Source organism: Myodes glareolus, chromosome 15 (genome assembly GCF_982192425.1).
Source record: "Myodes glareolus chromosome 15, mMyoGla1.1, whole genome shotgun sequence".
Lineage (NCBI taxonomy): Eukaryota > Metazoa > Chordata > Mammalia > Rodentia > Cricetidae > Myodes > Myodes glareolus.
The window spans coordinates 51,920,870-51,938,099 of NC_142040.1; the positions used below are offsets into that span (position 1 = coordinate 51,920,870).

The 17,230-nt window shown below is 38.5% G+C and overlaps 1 protein-coding gene across 7 annotated transcripts in view; it reads left to right on the top strand.

Annotated features, from left to right (window-relative positions):
- The window catches only part of LOC125397070 (UDP-glycosyltransferase 3A2-like), a 33,150-nt gene extending 17,100 nt beyond the window's left edge, over nucleotides 1-16,050 (top strand). For 6 of the 7 annotated variants that reach the window (XM_087896938.1, XM_087896940.1, XM_087896939.1 and 3 more), the window contains exons 4-8: nucleotides 3,275-3,389; nucleotides 7,457-7,988; nucleotides 11,481-11,712; nucleotides 12,987-13,206; nucleotides 15,049-16,050. In XM_087896938.1, the coding sequence (XP_087753064.1) occupies nucleotides 3,275-3,389; nucleotides 7,457-7,988; nucleotides 11,481-11,712; nucleotides 12,987-13,206; nucleotides 15,049-15,325 (1,376 nt within the window). In that variant the 3' untranslated portion in view covers nucleotides 15,326-16,050. The remainder of the gene's footprint in view (nucleotides 1-3,274; nucleotides 3,390-7,456; nucleotides 7,989-11,480; nucleotides 11,713-12,986; nucleotides 13,207-15,048) is intronic. The other variant, XM_087896944.1, reaches the window with a different exon arrangement.
- The last annotated feature ends 1,180 nt before the right edge of the window (nucleotides 16,051-17,230 follow it).

Below are 17,230 nucleotides of genomic sequence, written 5' to 3' on the forward strand. Positions count from 1 at the left end.
TCATAGACTTTTACTCTAATATGCCTTAATGCAATTAATAATGTTTCTACCTGTCAAATTCCCCTTATATTAATGCTAATTTCGAGACACAAAATTTAATGAAAGTCCTTTGCAGTTTTCTCTAAAAATCTTTGTGTATGTTCTTGTACAACACTTGATCCACACTCAATTCTTTCTTTTCATTGTTGCTTGACTTTCCTTGGCAATGATGTTTGTCTTTCTAAACTTCTCATATTAACTACATCCCCCAGAGAGACATAACCAGAATCTTCAAAGAAAATGGCAAATTTGAAAGGTCCAAGTCTAAAATAAAGTTTGATGTGAACCATCCACTGTGTTTTCATGATACTGTGGCTGCTTCTTTTTTTTTTTTGTAATTTTATTAAATTATAAAAAGTTTCCATTTACGCCCCTCCTCCCAACACCCTCCCATTCCCCCCCTCCCTCTCCTCCTCCCTCTTTGTCCCCAAGGGAAGTCAGGGTCTCCTGCCCTGTGGGAAGTCCAAGTTCCTCCCCCCTCACTCCAGGTCCAGGAAGGTGAGCATCCAAACAGACTGGATCCCAAAAATCCAGTATATGCAGAGGAAACAAGTCCCAGTGTCATTGTCAATGGCTTCTCGGAAAGACTGCAGGCCAGCCACATTCAGAAAAACCAGCCACATTCAGAGAATTGCAGCACCTTTAATAGCATTTTTAGCTGTAGACATGGAATCACTAGGGACAGAAAGGGCATTTTCTAGGATCCTCTGTGACTGCTATCGGTGTTGCATGGGCATAAGCATTCAATTATATCTAGTCATCTGGATATATTTTGTACGGGTTATCCATACCAACACTTTTTACTATGCACACCACTGCCCTACACACATACAAGTCAGAGTCCTTCTGCTGAGGAGAGTCAGCCATATTTTGTCCTGGAATCTATAATCATGAATGAGTCCCAGTGTCGGGATGAGTCTGAGATCCAATGTAGGGTTGGGCTGTATCACATGATGCAGGAACACTGAAAAGGAAGTTCTAATCCTACAGTCTCTCATCAAATAATAATTATTGAAATTCTCCAGGTAAGTTCATGTGAGGATTCTGTTTTTGGCCTAGATCTCTTGACTTAAAATTCTTATCAAGAACATGAGAGGATGGGTTGGACTTTGGGTTTTTTTTCTGGTAAAATGAGAGATATTGCTTGAAATTTCAGGAGTCAAACTTCAAAAGTGAAATCAGATTATTCATTACATATGAGTGCTTAGATAACCAGTTCAAGCATGGTGGATTCTTCCTTCCTTCCTTCCTTCCTTCCTTCCTTCCTTCCTTCCTTCCTTCCTTCCTTCCTTCCTTCCTTCCTTCCTTTGTTCCTATAGAACTCTAAGATAACTCTGAGGCCTCTCAGTCTTAGTGCTTTCCACCCTCTCCTGGGAATCAGGACTCTAACAATTACCCACACACATACTGAAATGTTGGAAACTCTCCATCTCCCTGAGTCTTTGTGAATGTTCTCCATATAGAACTTAGTTATTAAAAATGGGGCAAGATAACCCTTAAGATGTTGACTCAGTTCCTGATGTTTTTACTCAGTCCCTGGAAAGGGGTCAAAGTAACCCTCAAATGTTTCCTCTTACCTCACCTGATCTGACAACTGCCTGCCAGTCCTGGCTCGGACCAATTATTGTTAATAGCCCTTTGAATAAGTCAATCCCAATAGTTGGAAAACAATTCTCAGACTTTCCCCTTGTTTCTGTGGCTTTTTTGCTTTAAAACTAGCCTGTACCAGCTATTCGGGGTCTTTCTGGCTTCTTGAATGCTGAGAGACCCTGTCGTGACAGAATTAATTAAATCCTCATGCTTTTACATCACCTGAGGTATAAGAGTGTTTTCTTTGGGCGACTCCTCCTTGGTAATTGGACTCCAGGATCTAACAGTTCCTACCTTTTTTGAGTTTTTTTTGATTTAGCATTTTGACTTGAGGTAGAACTTTTGAATCTCTTTGTGTGGTGATATTTTGATTATGCTGTAACAAATAACGTTTGCTTGAAAATCAGAGTGCAGAGATAAGCCACCAGTTAGTCATTGAGGCCAGGCAATGGTTGCACACGCGTTTAATCTAGCACTTGGGAGACAGAGGCAGATGGATCTTTGTGAGTTCAAGTCCACCTTGGACTACATGAGATTGAATCTGTCAAAAGAAAAACAGAGTTCACACAAAGATGATCCCAGCACTAGGGAGGTGGAGACAGGAGTGATATGGCTGAGAAGAGGGTAGAAAATAAGGCTGGAGGAGAGAGACGTTCAGGCAGTGTGAAGATTCCTAGAGGCAGATGCAGACTGAGATGCACTCAGAGGATTCGTAGAGACAGGATCGCCCTTTAGTCTGAGCGTTGATAGTGGTAAGAGCTCCAGTGGCTGCCGTTCTGCTTTTTTGATCCCTTATCTTTCAGCCCCTAATATCTCACTCTGGACTTTTATTACAAAGACCAATTAGAATTTGTGCTGCATCTTTGTACTGGCATGTATTTATAATCTAAGTGATAGGAAGCCTAAAGAAACAAGATTTTGGGTTGAAAACCAATTAGGTCATTAAATATGACCCTGTCACACACACACACAAAAAACAAAACCAAACAAACAAAAAACAGGGACCAAATATGAAAGGAACAGCAACAAAAAACAAGCAAGCAAATGGACACATTGTATGTTTCATTTTAATTTTCCTATGAAATGCAGGGATTCTATAATCAAACTGACTTGTAGTTTACTACAAACCCTAACTCACTATGATGACAAACTCAATGAACCATTTCACACTATTTTCCTTTATGTTTTGCCACCAGTAATGTGAAAAATAGTAACTCTGTCTTTAAATAAAATCTATTGCTGGAAACTTTCAGTACTGCAGACTGTATAAAAGTTCTTGACCCAGGTGCTGGTGGCACACACCTTTAATTCCAGCACTCAGGAGGCAGACACAGGTGAATCTCTGTGAGTTCAAGTTTAACCTGCCCTATAGAGTGAATTACAAGACAGGCTCCAAAGCAAAAGAGATACATTGTCTAGAAAAACAAATACCAAAAAACAAAAACAATAGAAGTTCTCAAATTGCTATAAAATCTCAATAAGTATTATTTGATTACAGAACTGAATGGATTAAAGGAAGAACAAACCACTGAAGATCAAAACATAATTTCCACAAAGATGTGAAACTGAGCCAATTTTTTATCATTGTAATTATGTGTGGTATATTGTGATATGTTTAAATATTACTCAATTGGTGTTTTCCTAGATTTAAAAAAGGAGAATATGTCATATGAGATTATAACCTGGAATCTACCTGAAGATCAAGAAAAGGAATTTGATAATAGATTTTCTCTACTTGTGGAAGAATTATTTATTAAAAGGTAATTTATTTCATTTCTTGGAACCAAAGTATGACTAATCCAGCCTTACACATGGGTAGATGATAGTTGCAAGATGCTTTGAGTGAGTTTAAAAGAAAAGATGAGTGGGTGAATTAATTGATGTAGGGATGGATTGTCTTTGAGTGGTACATGGAAGATAACTGACAGCTAGATCAATGATGGGGTATTCTCTAGAAAGTGGAAGGTGTGACTTTTAGACCTTCTTTTCTGCATGTTACTTGTCATCTGCTCATGGCCTCTCAATGAAGCCAGTACAGTTACTGCAACCTCTCTATTCAGGGACAGAGGAGCCACCTTCTTTCATGAACTTTGTCACCTTCCTACATACAATCCCTAATGGAGGAAACTCCATTGCACGTGCATATGTCATCTGTCATGCGTTGGTCCTTTCCTATTAAGCTTGTTTAAAAACTTTCCTTTCCCTTCCTTTTACTGAAAACAAATTTTTCTTTCATAATATATCCTGATTACTGTTTGCCTTCCTTTTACTCCCCCCTCTCCTCCCACCCAGATCTACTCTCTTTCTATCATTCATTAGAAAAGAAATAGGCTTCTAAGGGATAAGGCTTCTAAGGGATAATAATGACAAAATATAAAAATATAATAACATAAAATGAAAATATCACATCACAGTTGGATTAGAAAAAATAGGAAAAGAGCCCAAGAGAAGGCGAAAGAATCTGAGACCCACTCTTTTGTACACTCAGAAATCCCATAAAAACATTAAACTGGAAGCATATATATGTGTGTGTATGCGTGTGTGTGCTGCCTCAATGTGTTCTGTGAGTCCATATGAACTTTGCTCATGTTGATTCATAGCGCCTTGTATTCTTGGTGTTGTCCATTCCTTTGACTCTTTCATTCTTTCTGTCTGTTCCTCCTCTCGGTTCTTCTCTGGTGGTGAATGGGCAAGTTACTGATATACTAGCTTAACAAAATATCTTTAGAAGTCATTTTATTGATACATTTTGTTTTGTTTTGCTTTGCTTTTTAGGGCAGTAGTATTTATTTTTTTCCCCTAGGTTCTTGAGTTATCTAATCTCAGGCTCTTGATTACCCAGTGTTGCGTATGAGTTTCATATCATAGAGTGGACCTAACTGGTTTGTTGTGTTATTTTTTGGCTACTCCTACAAGTTTGTGTCTCCATGGCCCAAGTATAACTTTCTGGGAGGACAGCATTGTAGATAGTGGGCTTGTGGCTGACTTGGTGTTTACATTTTTCTTTTGGTAGCATACAGTGTGTAATTATACAAAAGACGCTAGATCCTAGGCTCTTTAAAGACAGCAGCTCAATTTCTCCATGATCAATGATCTGTTTAGGTGTTGTCTTCAGCAATAGAATCTTCCTGTAAGTTTATGAAGATAAATCTATAGTTTTGGTAACTACCTGGGTTGTTTGGGGCATTCCTGTGGGACCAATTTTTCCAATAACTCAAATATATTTGACCCAAATATGGTACTGGAAGCTCATTGGTGCCACAGATGAACAGTTAGGCCTCTGCCTCCCCATTATTTGTAAATTTTACTTAGAACACCCTCATATATGTATATAATTTAGAAGGTGTCCATTATGTTGTTTCCATACTATCCCTCAATTTTCCCTTAATTTTAAATGTGTCTCCCTGTACTCCATCCCTCATCACTCTCTCCCCTCCTCACTTCATCCTCTCCTTTCAGACTGTCACTTCCACCCTTAACTACTCATATTTTCCGTTCTTAATAAGATCTCCCTGTGCCCACATTTACCTTACTCTACACCTGAACTTGGCCGTTCTATGGATTGTAGGTTGGTTATCACTGGCATAACAGCTAACCACCACAGGTAACCTCACAATTTTTCAATGTCCAGGTGATATACATGAACATCAGGCTTTTAGCCCTTGACTTTAATGCTCAGAACCTCCTTTGTCTTCTACACAGATGACAAATTCACATGTGTCCCTTAGTTAATTCCATTGGTCTCACTCTCTGTCCTTGAAAATTCTACTTAACAGTCAAGGTGGTGCTAATAGCACCAAGATTCTTTATGGAAGACTTTCTCACTCACAGAAACTTAAAGACCATATATCTTTTGTCATATGTTTGAAAGAAGTAAAATTGCATCTTAGTCTAACATGGTGATTATTTATACACATTTAAAACATGTATATTGTGTCTCCTTCTAAGTTTGTACTTTTGAAGAGTAATTCAAATTACAGGTAGAATATAGTCAAGTTGCTGAGAACAGCATCTTCTTGAGAATTTTCACAATTGATTTACCTCAAAGGGATCACCATTCTGTTTTCAAGAAAACAAACCTTCACATACTATAGTTACTTAGCAATTATTACACACACACACACACACACACACACACACACACACACACATACACACACACATATTGTAGAGAATTATGCATCGTGTGGATCTACTTTCTATTATTATAACAGAATAACTGTATTTGGGTCAATGTATAATGAAAAGAAGCATATTTAAGTCATAATTGTGGAAGTTAAAGCTCATGGTATCAATGGTAGTCAGCTTGATTGAAGACACCATGAGAGATGTTGTTATAATTGCTAAAGTATGTGTGATTGGAAGAGCCAAGAGAAGGGAAAGAAGAAGTTTACATCCCCCACAGAAGTTAACTCAAACTCCAATGCTGATCTTCTCAAACATCTAAATGAAAAGGGTTTCTAATAATCTCATATGAAGGACTTCCTTAAAGATACCATCACCTTCGTACAGTCACATTGAACAACATCTCTCTGACAAAGGAACCCGTGAAGGCAAACCACAGTTGTGACTTGAAGTTGTGTCAAGAATGAGCAAAGATAGGAGTGTGTCACTGGGCTCTCATCTTGTGGATCTTTTGATGTATGATTGGAGCAAGAATTCTAATTGGTCTTAATAAATAAATCCCTGAGTCAGATATTAGGGGGAGAATCCTGAGGGTTCAGACAACAGTGCAGCCAGACACTAGAGTTCTTTTACCACTATCAATGCTCAGACCGAAGGGGGCGACCCTGTTGTCAGATTGCATCTTCAGACTCCTTCTGTCTCCACCAAACATCAGACTGCTTCCAGCTTGTGTCCTCCTGCCTTATATTCCTCTCTTCCCAGTCATATCACTCCTGTCTCCACCTTCCTAGTGCTGAGATTAAAGATGTGTGACTCCCAAATACCAGGACCAAAGGTGTTTACCACCACTGCCTGGCCTCTAGTGACTTAGTTTTGCACTCTGATCTTCAGGCAAGCTTCAATTTTAAAACACAAAGAAAATACCACTACATAAAATGACATCACACGCTGGTGCGTCTTATCAAGTTGCTTATTTGGTGAACATTGATGTGAAAGAGTCATCAATAGGATGACTAATGTTTAGCACAATCTCCAGTGTAAGTTGGAGTCAGTAAGAGCAATGTATTCTGATAATAATCTTCCAATTATACTTTTGTTTTCCATTAGAACTTTAAATGAGTATATAAAAATAGGTTCTGTTATGGATTTTAAAGTAAACATGTCACTATCCTTTGTTCTAATGCCCCCTTTCTTCAATACACTCTTCCATGACTCCTAATCTCTGCTGAAGCCTTTTATTTTTAAGTGCTTTCATGCCCGCTTTTCTCATTTCATCACCAAAAAATGAAAATGCACATGCACATGCACACACAACACATCACAAATACACACATGGTTAAGTTTAAGTATCGCATAAAATAGAAAAAGATCAGTAGCTTTTAGAGTACAGGCTTACATTTGCCTAGTTGTGGAACACTTTCATTGAGTAATGACAGATGCTAAAAAGAAATTTCACACTAACTAAGAATAGAGTATAATGAAAGGTCATCTATTTAGGGTAGACTCACAGATCACAGTCTCTGCTTTAAAGGGGCACATCAACTGATCCTGCAGCTGGAAGAGAAGGGGAAGGTGGGCTTTACATAATGGGCAGGTAATTTAAAGGCTACTGGCTGTAGGAATTCCTACAGCAATTGAGTTTAACATTTTTTACAAAGTGTATGTTATATCTCCCCAAAATATTTTCTATTACTTTTTGCAGGTTCAATCATCACACTCTTATAAAGATATATAAATGCTTTGCAGATGTATGCAGTATCATATTAAGCAGAAAGGACATCATGGACTACTTAAAGAATAAGAATTTTGACCTAGTATTTTTTGATGCAGCAGAATCTTGTTTTTTCTTGATTGCTGAGAAACTTGAAAAACCATTTGTGGCCTTTCTTCCCACGCAATTTAGTTTTATGGACTTTGGACTCCCTAGCCCCTTATCTTATGTTCCAGTGTATGGTTCAAGACTAACTGACCAAATGGACTTCTGGGACCGAGTGAAGAACTTTCTGATGTTCTTTGATTTCTCTCTCAAGCAAAGACAAATATTTTCTCAATATGATGCCACCATCCAGGAACATTTTGCAGAAGGCTCTCGGCCAGTTTTGTCTGACCTTGTACTGAAAGCAGAGCTGTGGTTTGTCAACTCTGACTTTGCCTTTGAATTTGCTCGTCCCCTGCTTCCCAACACAGTCTATGTGGCAGGCTTAATGGACAAACCTGCCAGGCCACTACCTCAAGTGAGTAAAACGTCAGCCCTCAGTTTACCTTTGATTCAATGGCTGGCAGTGCTTAGGTGGTGTCTTAGTTAGGGTTTCTATGGCTGTGAGGAAATACCATGACCATAACAACTTTATAAAAAATATTTAATCTGGGTCTCTTATGGATTCAGAGGTTTAGTCCATTATCACCATGGCATGAAACATTGTGCTCTTCAGGCAGGTGCTGAAGAAGGAGCTGAGAGTCCTACATCTTGATCAGTGGGCAACAGGAAGTCAAGTGGAACACTGGTTATAGCTTTAGCTTAGAAGATTCCAAAGTCCACTCTACAGTGTCACACTTCCTCTGAGTAGGCAGCACTCAGTCCAACAGGGCCATACCTCCTAATAGTGCCATAGGTGGCAACTGTTACTGGTAGGCATGTCCTGAAAGGAAGTACTCTAACGCAAGGTAGGCACTCTGAGTGTCCATTTTAGGGTTGTGAAGGATGGTGTTAGAATATCCCATGCTATGGTTGAAGACTTGTCTATGTGTTAAAAAGTTTGAGTTTCTTTTATCTCTCTGTATTCCCGTCTTTGGTGCAATAAGTCCTTTAGTTAGTAATGGTATTTCCTATTGAATTTAGAGCTATACATGTTATAAATGCCGTGCATATCCATACATACAGTGTTTGTTATGGAGATAGGCTCTTCATAATGAAACAGATAACACTTTCACAAGGTATGTACCTAGACAGAACTTAGCAGTATTGGGAAGAAGAACTGATTCTGCTCTTTAGTTTCCTAGCCTACTGACCCCTTTGTACTCCATCCAGCTACTGGGAATCATCAAAGCTGCATATAATCTGCATGTTCAGTGCAGACTCAGAGTCACTACAGCTGAAAATTTAAAAGTACAGAGAGCTAAGGATGTTTGATTGTTTGTTACCTGTCACTGTGGGGTCCCCTGTCCTATTCTGGGAATAATGACCTCCTTTGATTTTAAGCAGTGGGGGCAAAAAAGCTGAGGTGATGAAAGTAATGTTTTTCCTACTTTCAGCTCAAAGAAGAGAGGGTATGGACTTTTTCTGGTTCCCAAGGGTACCAGAGTGCCTATCCTGTCTTGCAGTGGGTGAGAAGGAGTGTTTAGGGAGTGATCAATAAGGAATATATTTATATTATTTCTAGAAGGAGAAGGAGATTTCTTATTGGGGTTTGGAGAAAATCTCCAGAAACCCCAAGTTTGTGGGATGTAGATGTGACTGACGGAGACCTCACCTTCTAGACAGATGGCTCAGATATTGGCACAGAGAGATGATGGAATTGATAAGGAGAAGAGTGGGAACAAACATTTTGAAGTAATACCTGACAAAAGAGTCTGGAACCTACTCTGAGGGATGTTCAACCACATGTTTCCTAAAGAATCATGGGGAAGCAAAATAAACTATGGTGGTTTTCAATATAAGGGAAAGAAGACTCTATATCATAACATTCACAGAATATCCAAAGCTATATATAGGTATTTGAAACTTTGTTCAGCAAACTTAAACACTAACAAATATTGGTTCGAATTTGTGAGACAGTTTTTACAATGAAATATGTCATATATGCATAAATATGATATAAAAATAAGAACAAAATCTTTGGAATTTAAATAAGAAATAGATTTTTACTGAAGACTGCAATTCTACAGTTTTATAACGAGAGGAACATTCATATAAATTATCACCTTAATAACAACATAGGTTAAGTAGAACTATTAGAATTATACAGAGAATTCTTTGAATTTATTTTTTAGGTCATTTTATGTGCCTGAGAGTTTGCATGCATATAAGTTTATGCACCATGTGCAGGGCATGTCTGGCCCCAAAAGAGGGCAGCAGAGAGCACTGGATGCCCTGGAGTTAGAGTTGCAGGTGGTTGTGACCTAAGTGTAGGAACTGAACTGTGGTCCTCTGGAAGGACAGCCAGTTCTCTTGGCTGTTGAACCAACTCCCAAGACCTAAGTGGTCTTTCCAACAAGAGCAGAACATGTGTTCTTTAATGCACAGTACAAATTCCTTGGTCATGCCTTTGATGACACACACAAAAGCAACCTCAGTAATTTTCAAAATCTTAAATTAATGCAAATATCTCTTATCACAGTGGGATGAGATAGAAATCAACAGTATGTAAAAAGAGACAACACAGCATAGTACAACCAGTGAGACTAAGGGAAAAAATCTAGAGGAACATTTACAAATGTTATGTATCAAGGAAAATGAGACAAAACACAATGTAAAAATGTAGAATAATAAAAAGAAGACTTAAGATATGATTTATAGCGGTTATTTTCTTCATTAATACACACAAGGTACTTGTAATTGATAACCTACAATTCCATATAAGGCACAGTAATGAAGAGAGAACTAAACAGGATGTTAGTGGAAAGAAGAGGCTTACAAGAATCACAGTGTAGATGGCTGAAACAATAAACAGAAAAATTAGAATCAATAAAATCAAAAGAGCAGTTTGGTGACAAATCATTGGAGTCATTGAGAAAATAAATAACAGAGAAGAATAGAATAATTATGTTCTAAAGTAAAAAATTATCTGCTATTACATAAAACAATAAAGATCATGAAGAAATTATACAAACATGATATATCATCGATTTAGTTATCCTACATAAATTAACAAATTCCTATGCATGTCTGTGAACACAACAGACTCAAAACAGGGAATCTGAAACTGATGGGATTAAATTAGAGTAAAATAATACAAAAATCTTTCATTAAGCATGTCTGATATAACATGGATTAATTGGTGAGTTAAGCAAAACATGTAAGAATTAATGCCAGTGTTTGTGGCAGTTCCACAAGAAATGAGATTTCTCAACACATTCTATGAATCTATCATTACTCTGTAACCAAAGCTAGAAAACAACACCAGCGTAGATGGCATTATATAACACAGAAAGTAAAGAAATTTTGTATACTGTATTTGTAGCATGATTATAAAATAATACAAATAGTGTCCAAACGAGTTGTGAGGAGCCTCAAGTTACTAAACAAATAAAATGCCCTGAACAATCAGTTTATCCTGAACTTATACTTTAAGCAGTAGAAATAGTTTACACAAATAAAATCTTGTTTATACACTGGACAGTGGTGGCACACACCTTTAATGCCAGCACTCGGGAGGCAGAGGCAGGCAGATCTCTGTGATTATGAGGCCAGCCTGGTCTACAAGAGCTAGTTGTGGGATAGGCCCCAAAACTACAGAGAAACCTGTCTAGAAAAACAAAAAAAATCTTGTTTATATATTTGCTTGGAAGAGCAATTCATAACAGTCCAACGGTGAAGAGATGCCTGCTAATCAATGCAGTTAGTACTTAGAACACAGCTGTACAGGTTCCATGAGAGGAACTTTTTCAAACAAAACACAAGCAACTAAAGCATGGGCTTAATCAACACCTGACCTGGTTTCATGTCATAGATGTGTTGGCTTTCACAAACCACTTCTTTTGACTTCTTTCTTTTATGTTTTATCTAGGACTTGGAGGATTTTATCACTATGTTTGGAGACTCAGGTTTTGTCCTTGTGTCCCTGGGCTCCGTAGCATCCTTGTATCAGACCAAGAAACTTATTAAGGAGATGAACAGTGCCTTTGCTCGCCTCCCTCAAGGGGTGCTGTGGACAGTTAAGGATGATCAATGGCCCAAAGACGTCACAATGGCCCCAAATGTCAAAATCATGGATTGGCTTCCCCAGACTGACCTTCTGGGTAAGCACCTCCTAGACCTGTTACTTTATTTCCATTTACGTGCATTTGGGACTTAATAGATAACTGATGTCTAAGTACATGGGCTTGCAAAAGTAAAGTCTGCTGATATGTAAAGATAGATCTCTACCAGGCAGGCAAAAGCAGCTAGAGTTCTTGCGGGAATCAGGCTGTGCTCTAGACTGGATAGGAGCAATTTCCTTATCCTTCCCTACTCAGACAGGTCCCAAGTCCCTAAACAGATAGGTAGCCTTGAATTATCAGTATTCAAGATTGATCCCCCCAACACAATCTTGAAAACCGTGTGAACTATAGCTGCTCCTCGGGGCGGATGCCACTATTTGTTCCCACTATTGTCACAATGATGTGGGAACTGCTTCACATTTTTGGAGGCACACATATGAATGTCAGCATGCAGATACATCTTGGTTGTCTGGAGAGGGCTGAAAACTCAGACACCTACAACATTAATGTTGGGGTTGTGAGGATGTGGAAGCTGTTTGAGAGCCAACCAGGGTAACCTTACAGTAAGATAAGGAGACACTGATTTCTTGAGCAAAGGGAAATTCCCTTAGCCACCTCCCCTAAAATCATTTGTTTCTTGGTGATATTCTGTAGACCCATCACTTCCACGCTCAATGACTCAGTCAGAGTTTTATAAATAAGGTTGTCACTCAAAATAAGATGGGAAATTTTGCACATAGATCTCTGTTCAGGGACATCACAGGCGATACAACAGGAAAAACATTTGTTTTCTAGGGAACATGGGTAGATTTTGTGTGAGGTATTGTTCTTTATGACCGTAAGAAATGTTTGGTTGCTTAATATGGAGCTACAGACAAGATCTGTAAATAAGGAATCTTTTGCTCTACCATCCTCTTTAGTAAACTTCTATTAAAATAGAGGAGAAAATATACAGAATACAAGCTTCATAAGACCAGATGTGAATAGCCAGAGAAGGTTGAGGTTAGAAAAATAAAGAAGACGTATCCATGGAGAAGGTGAGGATGAACAGAAGGACAGAGAAACATGCCAGGATTGCCACTCTCCACATATTCTTCCTTGTCTAGGTCCCTTGATAGTTTTAGATTGAAGTAAGGCATCTCTCTACCTAGGGAAGACTAGATTTTATATCCTAAAGCACTGAAAATCTCAAAGGAAAAAAAATAAGTAAAACAATTCTCAACAACACACTGGTATTTCTTGGGTCTGCTGCTTTACCTGGAATCTGAAACTTTTACAGTGAAATATTGGACCATTTTTGTATTTTGCAACAGCTCATCCTAATATTCGACTTTTTGTTACCCACGGTGGAATGAATAGCATCATGGAGGCCATCCAGCATGGAGTACCCATGGTGGGGATTCCCTTCTTTGCAGACCAGCCTGAAAACATGGTCCTTATAGAAGCCAAGAAAATTGGTGTTTCTGTTCATGTAGACACTCTCAAGGCAGAGACATTTGCACTTACACTGAAAGAAGTCATAGAAGACAAGAGGTATGCAGCTCTCTGGGGTTGGGGTTGCTTACATTGAATGCAGGCCTGACATTAAAGGATCTGTGTAGTCTGTTTATTGATAAAACTAGAATTTTGTAGAATGTGGTAAAATACATGTGTGATACTTGAAGTCCTAGTTTCCCTTACTATTTATCCTAATTTTAGTTGAGGTGCTGAGAATACACTTCTACTTGGTGTGATGTGATGATTTTTTTCCACACACATTATCTTTATGACCTCTTGTATTTGGTTACCTGTAAACTGAATTCCAGTTGAGGCAGGAGAGAACCTTTGTGTGTTTTTAATATGGCTGATCTTTGGCTCAGCATATACATATACAATTATAGGTTGTTGGCAGTTGGGTTGTTTCTTTCCCAGCTGCTCTGACCTGAACTAATCACACAAAACTATATTCTTTAAATAATGGCTTGGCTATTAGCTTATGCATATTTCTTGCTAACTCTTATTATCTTAAATCAACCCATCTCTATTAATCTGTGTATCACTACGAGTTCGTGGCTTCTCAGTAAACTTCTGTCCGGCATACTGCATCTGTCTCTTGTTTTGGCTACATGACTTCTCTCTGACTCTGCCTACTCTCTCCTCTCTCTGTTTGGAATTCCCACCTTGCCCTATCCTGTGCTGCAATAGGCCCAAAGTAGTTTTCTTCATTAACCAACAGTATTCACAGCATACACTGGGGAATCCCACATCTCAAGGTTATGTATAAGATAAAGCATTTAATTGAGCCTTGCTTACAGTTCAGGGGGTGAGCCCATGGCCATCATGCTGGCAAGTGTGGCTGCAGGCATGGCACAGAGGCAGTAGCTGAGAGCTTTCATCTTGGTCTGCAGGCTGGAGGCAGGAGAACAAGACTGGGTCTGATGTGGGCCTTTTTAAAGACCTCCAGCGAAAAACCTCCTCCAGCAAAAATCACAATTCTTAATCCTTCCTAAACAGTCCACCAACTGGAGCAAACATTCAGATATACATGGTTATGGGAGCCACTGTTCTCTCAAACCATGACAAGGACCTTTGATGTCCTTACTGCGGGATCTCCCCTCCTCAGGGTCTTTGTGTGGAAATCACAGGACTGTCTCTCCAATGTTGTCCTCCTAGGAGACCATGTGCTTGGCTGTTATTTTTCTGTACTTGTGCTCAGTTATTATATTATACTTTCTCTTTGACCCTTTAATAGATTGTAATGTCTCAGTCATGTGTGTCATTACTGTCTGCCCCACACTAGCACATAGAAAATTTGCATGACAAGGAAGCATTGAGTATCTGTTTCCACTCTACTTCTAGAGCCAAGGTCAGGCCTGTTCTAAAAGAAAACTTCACAAACATAAAATAAAGTAGACAGGAACAGAGACAAGAGCAGTTGAACCACATATCACTTGCCCATCTACACAATACCTTCACAAAAACCACTACATACTCTTGTTTCAATGTCCTACTCATATAATCAAATATATATCCTGTTCATATATTCAAATATATTTAATGTGAATACTACTTCAGTATCATAGCTGTAATCCTTACAAACATAGTTATTTTTCAAAAATTTCTTTCAAAGTTTAATTTTGATCCTTCTAAGGTTTTATCTTTTAGCTTCTTGTTGTGCTTTTAGTGGGGGCTCAGGTAGACAGTGTTAAGTGTATGCCAACAATTTTGTTTGAAGCTGGCTATAAACTAGAAAAAAATGTGTGTGCGTGTGTGTGTGTGTGTGTGTGTGTGTGTGTGTGCGTGTGTGTATGTGCGTGTATGTGTGTGTTTATGTTATAACTTCTGAAGAATTGGCACAGCACAATGGTAACACATGTTCTCTGTGTCTGTCCATAGGTACAAGTCTGCAGCAATGACTGCCAGGGCCATCAGGCGCTCCCACCCCCTCACACCGTCCCAGCGTCTGGTGGGCTGGATTGACCACATCCTACAATCACGGGGAGGAGCACATCTAAAGCCCCATGGCTTTCAGCAGCCATGGCATGTGCAGCACCTGCTGGATGTCCTGTTGTTCCTGCTGGGGCTCACTCTCGCCACCTTGTGGCTATTGAAGAAAGTGCTGGGCTTGTTGCTCAGGACCCTGTGTGTGGCTAGGAAGGAAAAGAAGGCATAATGTTAAGTTTGACCCGGGGGAGGGCATTGGGAGCTTTCTCGTTCCCTAGCACAAGGAACTCTAGGGTTTTCCTCTTTCCCTCTTCCTGCTGGAGGACCTCTAGTTGTCCTCAGTATTTTCTGTCTTTTTCATAATCCTCATACAGTACATTGACTGACTGGTGACTCCTCATTCCCTGGATCAACTTGCTCTAGTACCAACCTTTTTTCACCGGCCATTTCTCCTCTTTAGTCCTTTCTGCCATTCACAGTGCTGTCAGAGTTTCATCTTCTCTGTGACTTCTAGTCTCTGACTCTTATTTCTGCAATTATTTGAGATTAAAAAACCCTATATTAGACAAATTCTACTTACTCCTTTTTTTTTTTGTAACATATAATCTTTCTTTAGAGTTCAGGTGCCTAGAGTGTTCTATTCGACTGCTTCTGTCACCCTGTTAGGCAGGATCAGCCACTCCCAGGATGTAATAAAAACCAGTTTGGCTGTAAATGACAACCTACAAATGTCATAAATACATTTTCCTGAATAATGAATAAAATAACAAATGAAGATAAGAGAAAATTGAAGGGTTGGGAGAAAGCATTTTTTTGATATGACTTACGGTATGAAAAATTTAATTCCTCATGTGTGAGAAATTTACATAAGGAAAGAAAAGAAACTACAGTCTGTCCAATTATTGGAGTAGCAGTTATATGTCAAATAGAATAAACCTGAGATTTATAAATTGATGCAGAATGAACTTCAGTGTTGTTGAGTACGAAGATACAAAGTAAAGCAATAAATATAAAATGATTTTATTCTCAAAACACATATACATGGGAAAATCATGTGAGGGATCATGTGCAGTGTGTGGATGAAGAGCCCCTGTCACAGTTCACACTGCACACAGGAATTTGCAGGTGAGCTAGCATTGCATGTATAAAATATATTAACTCTTAAGTTAAGATTCTACCTTATACCTGTCCATAATGGCCAATTAAAAAATCAGTGATGACAGCTTGTGCTAGAGAGGATTTGGGGGTAAAGGGAAAAGTTCTACATTCCTGGTAGAAGTGTAAATTTGTACAGCCCTTTTGGTAATTAGTATGACTATTTCTCAGAAAATTAGAAACAATCTACTTCAAGACCCAGCAATACCACTGTGGTGTATATACCCAAAGGATGCTCAATTATACCACAAGGACATGTGCTCAAGTATGTTCACAGTAGCATTATTCATAATAGCCAGAACCTGAAAACAACCTATATGTCTCTCAACCAAAGAATGGATAAAGAAAATGTAGTACATTTACACAATGGAGTACTACTCAACAGTAAAAACTAATGACATCTTGAAATTAGTAGGTAAATGGATGGATCTAGGAAAAAACCATACTGAGTGAGGAAACCCAGATCCATAGATAAGAATATAATATATACTCATTCATAAGTGACTCTTAGACATAAAATAAAGAAAAACCAGCCTACAGTCCAAAACCTCAGAAAACCTAGACAACAAAGAGTACCCTTAGAGAGATATGCATGAATTTACAAAGGAAGGAAATAAAGGCAAGTTATCCTGATAAATTGGGAGTGTGGGAGTCACAAAAAGGGTAGAAGAACAGAGGGAAGAAAAGGAGGGGAGTGGAGAAAGATGTACAACACAATATAAACAATAAAAGAAAGAAAAAACAAAGAAGTTAAAATATAAAAAATATCTAAAATCTTAAAATTAATTATATAAAGAAATGAATGTATTCATTTACTCTCACCAGCACTGTTATTAGTATGAGAAAAAGAAAAAAGTACCTAATACAATGTCAGTTGAGAAAGTATAACTTTATCAATAAATTATCAGATTACAGAGAAATATAATTATAAAGGAACTTGCAATTTATTATTGGTATTTCATAGTTTTGTGGATTATCA